The sequence below is a fragment of the Aphelocoma coerulescens genome, chromosome 3 (assembly GCF_041296385.1).
Source record: "Aphelocoma coerulescens isolate FSJ_1873_10779 chromosome 3, UR_Acoe_1.0, whole genome shotgun sequence".
Classification (NCBI taxonomy): domain Eukaryota; kingdom Metazoa; phylum Chordata; class Aves; order Passeriformes; family Corvidae; genus Aphelocoma; species Aphelocoma coerulescens.
This window is the reverse complement of record NC_091016.1, coordinates 124,993,596-125,004,197: the sequence shown is the minus strand read 5'-3', so window position 1 is coordinate 125,004,197 and position 10,602 is coordinate 124,993,596. Positions and strand designations below refer to the sequence as shown.

Sequence of the window (10,602 nt, the reverse complement as noted above, 5' to 3'; positions counted from 1 at the left end):
AGCTTTTCCCACCCTTTTTCTGGGCTTCTCCCGGCATTCCCGGGCCATTCCCAGCTTTTCCCGCCCTTTTTCCCGGCTTTTCCCGGCATTCCCGGGCCATTCCCAGCTTTTCCCGCCCATTTCCCACCCTTTCCCCACCCTTTTCCCGGCATTCCTGGCTTTTCCCGGGCTTTTCCCAGCATTCCCGGGCCATTCCCGGCTTTTCCCGGCTTTCCCCACCCTTTTCCCGGGCTTTTCCCGGCATTCCCAGGGCCATTCCCAGTTTTCCCCGCCCTTTTCCCACCGTTTTCCCGGCATTCCCGGCTTTTCCCAGCATTCCCAGGGCCATTCCCATCCTTTTCCCACCCTTTTCCCACCCTTTTCCCGGCATTCCCAGCTTTTCCCGGGCTTTTCCGAGCATTCCTGGGCCATCCCCAGCTTTTCCTGCCCTTTTCCCTCAGTTTTCCCAGCTTTTCCCGGCATTCCCAGGCCATCCCCAGCTTTTCCTGCCCATTTCCCACCCTTTTCCCGCCCTGTTCCCGGCATTCCCAGGCCATCCCCAGCTTTTCCGCCCATTTCCCGGGCTTTTCCAAGCATTCCCGGGCCATTCCCAGCTTTTCCCACCCTTTTCCCGGCATTCCCAGGGCCATTCCCATCCTTTCCCCACCCTTTTCCCACCGTTTTCCCGGCATTCCCGGGCTTTTCCCAGCATTCCCACGGCATCCCCAGCTTTTCCCGCCCTTTTCCCACCCTTTTCCCAGCTTTTCCTGGGCTTTTCCCAGCTTTTCCCGGCATTCCCAGGCCATTCCCAGGCCATTCCCAGGCCATTCCCAGGCCATTCCCGCCCTTTTCCCGCCCTTTTCCCGGGCTTTTCCCGCCCTTTCCGGCCATTCCCGCTACCTTGGATGCTGTTGGCCTTCACCAGGTGGGCGCAGTCGCTCAGCACTTCCTTGGGAATGTCGTCCATGGTCTGGCCCTGCGGGCGGAATTCCCGGCGGCTCCGGGATCGCTCTGGAATTCCCAGCGGATTTCCCGCCTTTTCCCAGGGACCATCCCAATTTTCCTGAGGTTTCCTGGGGGAAATCCCAGCTTCTCCCGCTTTTCCCGGCTGCTATCCCTCTTTTCCCACTGTTGCCCAAGGGTTATCCCGCTTTTCCAGGCCCTATCCCGCTTTTCCAGGCCCTATCCCGCTTTTCCCACCATTTCCCAGAGCTTAGCTCGCTTTTCCCGCCGTTTCCCGGGGCCTCTCCTGCTTTTCCTGGAATTATTCCTCTTTTCCCTCTCTTTCCCTGGTGCTATCCCCACTTTTCCCGTTGTTTCCCAGGCATTATCCCTGTTTTCCCAGGTGTTATCCTACTGTTTTCCCGCCATTTCCCGGGTGCTATCCCTGTTTTCCCAGGTGCTATCCCTGTTTTCCCGTGCGTTATCCCTGTTTTCCCAGGTGCTATCCCTGTTTTCCCAGGTGTTATCCCTGTTTTCCCGCTGTTTTCCCACCGTTTCCCGAGTGTTATCCCTCTTTTCCCAGGTGTTATCCCTGTTTTCCCAGGTGCTATCCCTGTTTTCCCAGGTGTTATCCCTGTTTTCCCGGGTGTTATCCCTGTTTTCCCGGCTGTTTTCCCGCCGTTTCCCAGGTGTTATCCCTCTTTTCCCAGGTGCTATCCCTGTTTTCCGCTGTTTCCCGTGGCCCATCCCTGTTTTCCCAGCTGTTATCCCACTGTTTTCCCACCATTTCCCAGGTGTTATCCCTGTTTTCCCGCCGTTTCCCGAGTGTTATCCCTCTTTTCCCAGGTGCTATCCCTCTTTTCCCGGGTGTTATCCCTGTTTTCCCGGGTGCTATCCCTGCTTTCCCAGCTGTTTTCCCGCCGTTTCCCAGCTGTTTTCCTGCTGTTTCCCGAGTGTTATCCCTCTTTTCCCAGGTGTTATCCCTCTTTTCCCAGGTGTTATCCCTGTTTTCCCGGGTGTTATCCCTGTTTTCCCAGGTGTTATCCCTGTTTTCCCGGCTGTTTTCCCGCTGTTTTCCCGCCGTTTCCCGCTGTTTTCCCACCGTTTCCCGTGCGTTATCCCTGTTTTCCCGGGTGTTATCCCTGTTTTCCCGCCGTTTCCCGCTGTTTTCCCGCCGTTGCCCAAGTGTTATCCCTGTTTTCCCAGGTGCTATCCCTGTTTTCCCAGGTGTTATCCCTGTTTTCCCGTGTGCTATCCCTGTTTTCCCGAGTGTTATCCCTGTTTTCCCGGCTGTTTTCCCACTGTTTTCCCACCGTTTCCCGAGTGTTATTCCTGTTTTCCCGTGCGTTATCCCTGTTTTCCCAGGTGTTATCCCTGTTTTCCCGCCATTTCCCGTGCGTTATCCCTGTTTTCCCAGGTGCTATCCCTGTTTTCCCGGCTGTTTTCCCGCCATTTCCCGCCGTTTCCCGTGTGTTATCCCTCTTTTCCCAGGTGTTATCCCACTGTTTCCCGGGTGTTATCCCTCTTTTCCCAGGTGTTATCCCTGTTTTCCCGCCATTTCCCGTGCGTTATCCCTGTTTTCCCATGCGTTACCCCTGTTTTCCCAGGTGCTATCCCTGTTTTCCCGGGTGTTATCCCTGTTTTCCCGCTGTTTTCCCGCCGTTTCCCGAGTGTTATCCCTCTTTTCCCAGGTGTTATCCCTGTTTTCCACTGTTTTCCCGGCTGTTTTCCCGCTGTTTCCCAAGTGTTATCCCTGTTTTCCCGTGTGCTATCCCTGTTTTCCCAGGTGTTATCCCTGTTTTCCCGTGCGTTATCCCTGTTTTCCCGGGTGTTATCCCTGTTTTCCCGTGTGCTATCCCTGTTTTCCCAGGTGTTATCCCTGTTTTCCTGTGCGTTATCCCTGTTTTCCCGCTGTTTTCCCGCCGTTTTCCCGCCGTTTCCCGGGATCACCTTGTGCAGCCGCAGGTAGACGTGGGCGGACGAGAGTTTATCCACGTGGAACCTGCGGAATTCCGGGAGCGCTCCGTGGGGAATTCCAGGGAACCCCGGCCCCGGAGCCCATCCCGAGCCCTTCCCTGCCCCGGAATTCCAGAGGCTCCGATCCCGACCCCGAGGGATCCCCCCCACCCCGCTGGGAACGAGGCCGGGAAGGGCCGGGCAGGGGAATTCCCGGGAATGGCGAGGGAGGGGCTGGGATTGGGATTGGGATAAACAGGGAAAGGGAAAAAGGGATGGGAATGGGATGGGAATGGGATGGGAAAAGGGGGGAAAGGGGATGGGAATGGGGAAAATGGGGGAAAATGGGGGAAAAGGGGAGAAAAGGGAAAAGGAGGGAAAAGGAGGGAAAAGGGGAGGGAAAAGGGGATGGAAAAGGGGATGGGAATGGGGAGGAGAATGGGATGGAAAAGGGAGAAAAGGGGGGGGAAAAGGGGGAAAAAAGGGGGAGAAAAGGGAAAAAGGGGGAAAAGGGGGAAATGGGATGGGAAAATGGGATGGAAAAGGGACGGGAATGGGGGAAAATGGGGAAAAATGGGGGATGAAAAGGGGGGGGAAGGGGGAAAAAGGAGGAAAGGGGGGAAAAAGGGGATGGAAAAGGGGATGGGAATGGGATGGGAATGGGATGGAAAAGGGGGAAAAGGGGGGGAAAAGGGGGGGGAAAGGGGAAAAGGGGAAAAGGGGAAAAGGGGGGAAAGGGGGGAAAGGGGGGAAAGGGGGGAAAGGGGGGAAAGGGGGGAAAGGGGGAAATGGGATGGAAAAGGGGTGGAAAAGGGGTGGGAATGGGATGGGAAAAGGGGGAAAATGGGGGATAAAAAAGGGGGATAAAAAAGGGGGATAAAAAAGGGGGAAAGGGGGAAAAGGGGGGAAAAGGGGGAAAAAGGGGGGAAAGGGGGGAAAAAAGGGGGAAAAAAGGGGGAAAAAAGGGGGGAAAGGGGATGGCAATGGGAGGGGAAAGGGGGTGGAAATGGGGAAAGAGAGGGGAAAAGGGATTGGGAAAAGGGAAGGAAAAGGGATGGGAAAAGGGACTGGGAATGGGGAAAAGGGAGGGAAAGAGAAGGGGGGAAAGGGATGGGAAAGGGGGAAAGGGAAGAGGAAAAAGAGGAGGGAAGGAGGGAAAAGGGGATGGAGAAGGGATGGGAATGGGGGGAAAAGGGGGAAAATGGGATGGGAATGGGGGAAAAGGGAGGGAAAAGGGAGGGGAAAGGGAGGAAAAAGGGGGAAAGGGGGGAAAATGGGATGGGAAAGGGGTGGAAAAGGGGTGGAAAAGGGGTGGAAAAGGGGTGGAAAAGGGGGTGGAAAAGGGGTGGAAAAGGGGTGGAAAAGGGGTGGAAAAAGGAAAATGGGATGGAAAAGGGACGGGAATGGGGGAAAATGGGAAAAAAATGGGGGAAAAGGGGGGGAAAAAAAGGGGGGATAAAAAAGGGGGAAAGGGGGAAAAGGGGGGGAAGGGGGGGGAAAAAGGGGGAAAAAAGGGGGAAAAAAGGGGGAAAAAAGGGGGAAAGGGGATGGGAATGGGATGGAAAAGGGGGAAAATGGGGATGGAAAATGGGAAAATGGGGGAAAAGGGGATGGGAATGGGATGGGAATGGGGGAAAAGGGGGGGAAAAGGGAGGGGAAAGGGAGGGGAAAGGGGGAAAAAGGGGGAAAAAGGGGGAAAAAGGGGGAAAAAGGGGGAAAAAGGGGGAAAAAGGGGGAAAAAGGGGGAAAAAGGGGGAAAAAGGGGATGGAAAAGGGATGGAAAAGGGATGGAAAAGGGATGGAAAAGGGATGGAAAAGGGACGGGAATGGGGGAAAATGGGGAAAAATGGGGGAAAAGAGAGCGGGAACGGGATGGGAAAATGGGATGGGAAGGGGGGAAAAGGGGGAATAGGGAAAAAGGGGGGAAAAGTGTGGAAATGGGGGGAAAGGGAATGGAAATGGAGGGAAAAGGAAGGAAAAGGGAAAAAAGGAGGGAAAGGGAATGGGAGGAAAAAGGGAAAAGGGGAGGGAAAAGGGACGGGAATGGGGAAAAGCGGGAAAAAAGTGGGAGAGAGGGAAAAGGGAAGGAAGAGGGAAGGGGGAAATGGGAAAGGGATCTGGGAAAGGGATCTGGGAAAGGGATCTGGGAAAGGGATCCGGGAAAGGGGATCCGGGAAAGGGGATCCGGGAAAGGGGATCCGGGAAAGGGATCTGGGAAAGGGATCTGGGAAAGGGATCCGGGAAAGGGATCTGGGAAAGGGGATCTGGGAAAGGGAGCCGGGAAAGGGGATCTGAGAAAGGGATCTGGGAAAGGGATCTGGGAAAGGGATCTGGGAAAGGGGATCTGGGAAAGGGAGCCGGGAAAGGGGATCCGGGAAAGGGGATCTGGGAAAGGGATCCGGGAAAGGGGATCCGGGAAAGGGGATCTGGGAAAGGGATCTGGGAAAGGGGATCCGGGAAAGGGGATCTGGGCAAGGGATCCGGGAAAGGGATCCGGGAAAGGGGATCCGGGAAAGGGGATCTGGGAAAGGGATCTGGGAAAGGGATCTGGGAAAGGGGATCTGAGAAAGGGATCTGGGAAAGGGATCTGGGAAAGGGGATCTGGGAAAGGGGATCTGGGAAAGGGATCCGGGAAAGGGATCCGGGAAAGGGATATGGGAAAGGGATCCGGGAAAGGGATCTGGGAAAGGGGATCCGGGAAAGGGATCCGGGAAAGGGATCTGGGAAAGGGGATCTGGGAAAGGGGATCTGGGAAAGGGGATCTGGGAAAGGGATCCGGCGTTGCCGCGCTGCCAGGATCGGGAAAAGCTTCCAAGGAATTCCCAGGGAGAGCCGGGATCCCGATCCCGAGGGGTTCCCGATCCCGAGGGGATCCCCATCCCGAGGGGATCCCCATCCCGAGGGAATCCTGATCCCGAGGGGTTCCCGATCCCGAGGGGTTCCCGATCCCGAGGGGATCCTGATTCCGAGGGGATCCCGATCCCAAGGGGTTCCCGATCCCGAGGGGTTCCCGATTCCGAGGGGTTCCCGATCCCGAGGGGATCCCATCATTCCCGGGAATTCCCAGCACCCACCAGACGTCCTCGGGCCAGCCGTACTTGATCAGGTCCTCGTCTGGGAACGGCAGCGGGAGTCAGCAAATCCCGGAATTCCCACCCCAGCGCAGCCCCGGGAAATCCCGGCATTCCCAACCCCCCCCAAACCCATCCCGGAATTCCCAGCCCCCAAAGGAATCCCGGAATTCCCAGCCCTGTTCCCAGCAGGAATCGACTCCTGCATGGAGAGGGAGAAAATCCATGGAAAAGCCATGGAAAAATCATGGAAAACCCCATGGAAAATCTATGGAAAACTCATGGAAAAATCTGGAAAAATCCCATGGAAAATCCATGGAAAACTCATGGAAAATCTCACAGAAAATCCCATGGAAAGCCCACGGAAAAGCCCTGGAAAACCCCATGGAAAACCTACGGAAAACCCCACAGAAAACCCTGGGAAAATCCATGGAAAAATTCATAGAAAACCCACAGAAAATTCATGGAAAATCCCACAGAAAACCCCTGGAAAATCCATGGGAAAACCCCATGGAAAACTCATGGAAAATCCATGAAAAACCCACAGAAAATCTACGGAAAATCCCACGGAAAATCCAGGGAAAATCCATGGAAAACCCCTGGAAGGTTCCTGGCCCCGAGTCGACCCCAAATCCACCCCCGGGGGATCCCCGAATCCCAGAAATTCCCGAACCCTGGAATTCCCAAACGCTGGAATTCCCGAACCCCAGAGAATTCCCAAACCTTGGAATCCCCAAACCCCAGAGAATTCCCAAACCCCAGGGAATTCCCGAACCCCGGAATTCCCAAACCCCAGAGAATTCCCAAACCCTGGAATTCCCAAACCCCGGAATCCCCGAACCCCAGAAAATTCCCAAACCCCAGGGAATCCCCACACCCCAGAGAATTCCCAAACCCCAGAGAATTCCCAAACCCCCCAGGGAATCCCCGAACCCCGGAATTCCCAAACCCCAAGGAATTCCCAAACCCCAGAAGCCCCAAACTCCAGAAAATTCCTAAACCCCAGAGAATTCCCACACCCCAGGGAATCCCCGAACCCCAGAGAATTCCCAAACCCTGGAATTCCCAAACCCCGGAATTCTCGCACCCCAGGGAATTCCCGAACCCCAGAGAATTCCCAAACCCCCCAGGGAATCCCCAAACCCCGGAATTCCCAAACCCCGGAATTCCCAAACCCCGGAATTCCCAAACCCCAGAGAATTCCCAAACCCCAGGGAATCCCCGAACCCCAGGGAATCCCCAAACCCCGGAATCCCCAAACCCCAAGGAATTCCCAAACCCCAGAATTCCCGCACCCCAGGGAATTCCCGAACCCCGGAATTCCCAAACCCCAGAGAATTCCCAAACCCTGGAATCCCCAAACCCCAGAGAATTCCCAAACCCTGGAATCCCCGAACCCCGGAATTCCCAAACCCCAAGGAATTCCCAAACCCCGGAATTCCCAAACCCCAGAAAATTCCCAAACCCCAGAAGCCCCAAACTCCAGAAAATTCCCAAACCCCAGGGAATCCCCGAACCCCGGAATCCCCAAACCCCAGGGAATCCCCACACCCCAGAGAATTCCCAAACCCCAGAAAATTCCCAAACCCCAGAAGCCCCAAACTCCAGAGAATTCCCAAACCCCGGAATTCCCGAACCCCAGAGAATTCCCAAACCCCAGGGAATTCCCAAACCCCCTAGGGAATCCCCGAACCCCGGAATTCCCAAACCCCAAGGAATTCCCAAACCCCAGAAGCCCCAAACTCCAGAAAATTCCTAAACCCCAGGGAATCCCCGAACCCCGGAATCCCCAAACCCCAGGGAATTCCCAAACCCCGGAATTCCCACACCCCAGAAAATTCCCAAACCCCAGAGAATTCCCGCACCCCAGAGAATTCCCAAACCCCCCAGGGAATCCCCGAACCCCGGAATTCCCAAACCCCAAGGAATTCCCAAACCCCGGAATTCCCAAACCCCAGAAAATTCCCAAACCCCAGAAGCCCCAAACTCCAGAGAATTCCCAAGCCCCGGAATTCCCGAACCCCAGGGAATTCCCAAACCCTGGAATCCCCGAACCCCGGAATTCCCAAACCCCGGAATTCCCGCACCCCAGGGAATTCCCGAACCCCAGAGAATTCCCAAACCCCAGGGAATTCCCAAACCCCAGAATTCCCAAACCCCAGGGAATCCCCAAACCCCAGGGAACCCCAGGGAATCCCGGGAATTCCCGAATTCCCAGCACTCACTCTCGTACTTGTCCTTGCCCATGTAGATGGTGTAAACGGCGGCCACGGCTGCGGGAAAAGCGGGATCAGCGGAATCCCAAAAAAAAAAACCGGGAAGAGCCCCCCAGAGCCCCGAGCCCCGCACGGAATCCATGGAAAAACCCCTCCCCCCGCAGGGAATTCGGGAATTCCCTCCCCCTCCCCCCACAGGGGAGTTTGGGAAGCGGCTTTTCCAAGGAAAACCCCCCCCGGCATTCCCGGGATTCCGCCGGGGTTCGGAATTCCAGCGCTGCGAGGGGATCCCGAATCCCGATCCCGAATCCCGCTCCGGCTTTTCCTTGGAATGTTGCCAGCGGGAATTCCAAACATTCCGGGCTTGGAGGGAAAACCCGGGAGAAATCCCCGCCCCGGGATTCCCTTGGAAAACGCAAGGAAAGGAGGGAATTCCCAGGTTTTTGGGGAGCCATTCCCGGGTTTTTCTGCTCCCGAAATCCCGGGAAATCCCTGAGCTCGTCCCCTATGGAAAAGCTCCTTGGGAAAGGTTCCCGGCAGGAAACTGGGAATGCTCCCAGCGCTGCGCAAATCCCGGGAATTCGGGACATTCCAGAGGATCCAGGGAATCCTCGGAGCCGCTTCCCGAGGCTGGGGGGGCTCCGGGAGAGCGGGAATTCGGGATAAAGGGATGGGAAACAGGGAATGGATTCCAGTGGGAAAGGGGAGCTCGGGCTGGGATTTGGGAAGGGATTCCCGGCTGGGCTGGAATTCCCAGGGAATCCCTGGGATCATCCAGGGAAAGGTTGGATCCACCTGGGATCGCCGTGGGGTCGGGATGGGATGGGATTGAAGGTCCCGTCCCACCCAATCCCGGCTGGAATTCCGGGATCCCGGGATCCCAGCGCTCTCCTGCTGTGCAGCTTCTCCTCTCCCCGCTCCATCCCAAATCCCACCGCAATTCCCGGCTCCATCCCAAAATCCTCAATCCCGATCCTCGCTGAGACATCTCCGGCCGGCGTTCCCGGCAATCCCAGGGCTCTCCTGAATCCAGGGATTTGGGGCCGGCCTGGGATGGGATCCCTGGATCGGAGCAGGGTCGAGGTTTGGGTGGATTTTGGGGATTCCCTGGAATTCAGGAGCCTCCGGATTTCCCTTTTCCCGCTGATTGTTGTCGGGCAAATCCCGGAGTTTTGGGGCTTGGAAGTGCTTTGGGAATCCCAAGGGTTGGGAAAAGGAGGGGCCTTTCCTGCAGCAGCTCAGGGATGGAATTATCCCGGGAATTCTCCCCTCGGAGCCGCTTCCCGAGGCTGGAGGGGATCCGGGATTTGGGATAAAGGGATGGGAAACAGGGAATGGCTTCAGTGGGAAAGGGGAGCTTGGGCTGGGATCTTGGGAAGGAATTCCCGGCTGGGCTGGAATTCCCAGGGAATGCCCGGATCCCTGGCAGTGCCCAAGGAAAGGCTGGAGCAGCCTGGGATCATCGGGGGAGGGGCCGGGCTGGGAATGGGATGGGATTGAAGCTGCGTGGATCCCAGGCAAAGCATCCCGGGATTCTGGGATCCAGGAGGCTGCGAATCCATGCCCAGGGGTTTTTCTGGGAGTCGGGGATGGGAAAGGGAAGGGAGACCCTTCCTGGAGTGCCGAGATTGCCAGGGAAGGGCCTGGAGGCCGGAATTCCTTCCCGCAGAGGAGTCGGGATGGGGCTGGATCCAATGCCAGGCTGGGAGAGGCGGGAATGGAGGGATTTCCCTGGGAAAGGGGAGCTCGGGCTGGGATCTTGGGAAGGGATTCCCGGCTGGGCTGGAATTCCCAGAGAACCCCCGGCAGCGTCCAGGGAAAGGTTGGACACCGGGAAGCGCTCCCGGGCTGCTGCAGCTGCCGGAATTCCAAGTCCCTTCCCACAGGAGCCATTCCCACATCCACAAATTCTTCCCGTCGCTGTTCCCGCGCCGCCCTCACCGTTGGAGGTGAAGTAAAACACCATGGTGTTGCTGGGGGTCGGCGCGATCCCAATCCCAATCCCGGGAATCCCGATCCCGCTCCGGGCCCGTCCCGGGGCTCCTCCGCCTCCTCCTCAGGGAAGGCCCGGCCGGAGCGGGCACTGCGCACGCGCGGAGGGAGGTGCCTCATGACGTCACGGCCCGCGCGCGGAGCTGGGCATGCGCAGAACTGCACGGCGGCTGCGGGCGGAGGGAGCTGCGCATGCGCCGGGCGGCCATGATGGCGTACGGAAATGGAACTGCATGGGCGTGGGCGGCCATGATGGCGTACGGTAATTGGAATTGTGCATTCGGCCATGATGGTGTACGGCAAAAGGAGATGCGCATGCGCAGAGCGGCCATGATGGTGTACGGCAAAGGTAGCTGCGCATGCGCGTTCGGCCATGATTGCGTACGGCAAAGGGAGCTGCGCATGCGCCGGGCGGCCATGATGGTGTACGGCAAAGTGAGCTGCGC

At 57.1% G+C, this 10,602-nt stretch overlaps 1 protein-coding gene across 1 annotated transcript in view; it reads right to left on the bottom strand.

Moving 5' to 3' along the window:
• Positions 1-10,249, bottom strand: part of CCDC25 (coiled-coil domain containing 25) — a 10,403-nt gene extending 154 nt beyond the window's left edge. The window contains exons 1-5 of the mRNA XM_069008410.1: positions 10,106-10,249; positions 8,174-8,221; positions 5,952-5,991; positions 2,872-2,923; positions 880-955 (exon numbers count right to left, since the gene is read on the bottom strand). Coding sequence (XP_068864511.1) covers positions 880-955; positions 2,872-2,923; positions 5,952-5,991; positions 8,174-8,221; positions 10,106-10,130 — 241 coding nt within the window. The 5' untranslated portion in view covers positions 10,131-10,249. The remainder of the gene's footprint in view (positions 1-879; positions 956-2,871; positions 2,924-5,951; positions 5,992-8,173; positions 8,222-10,105) is intronic.
• Positions 10,250-10,602: the final 353 nt, after the last annotated feature.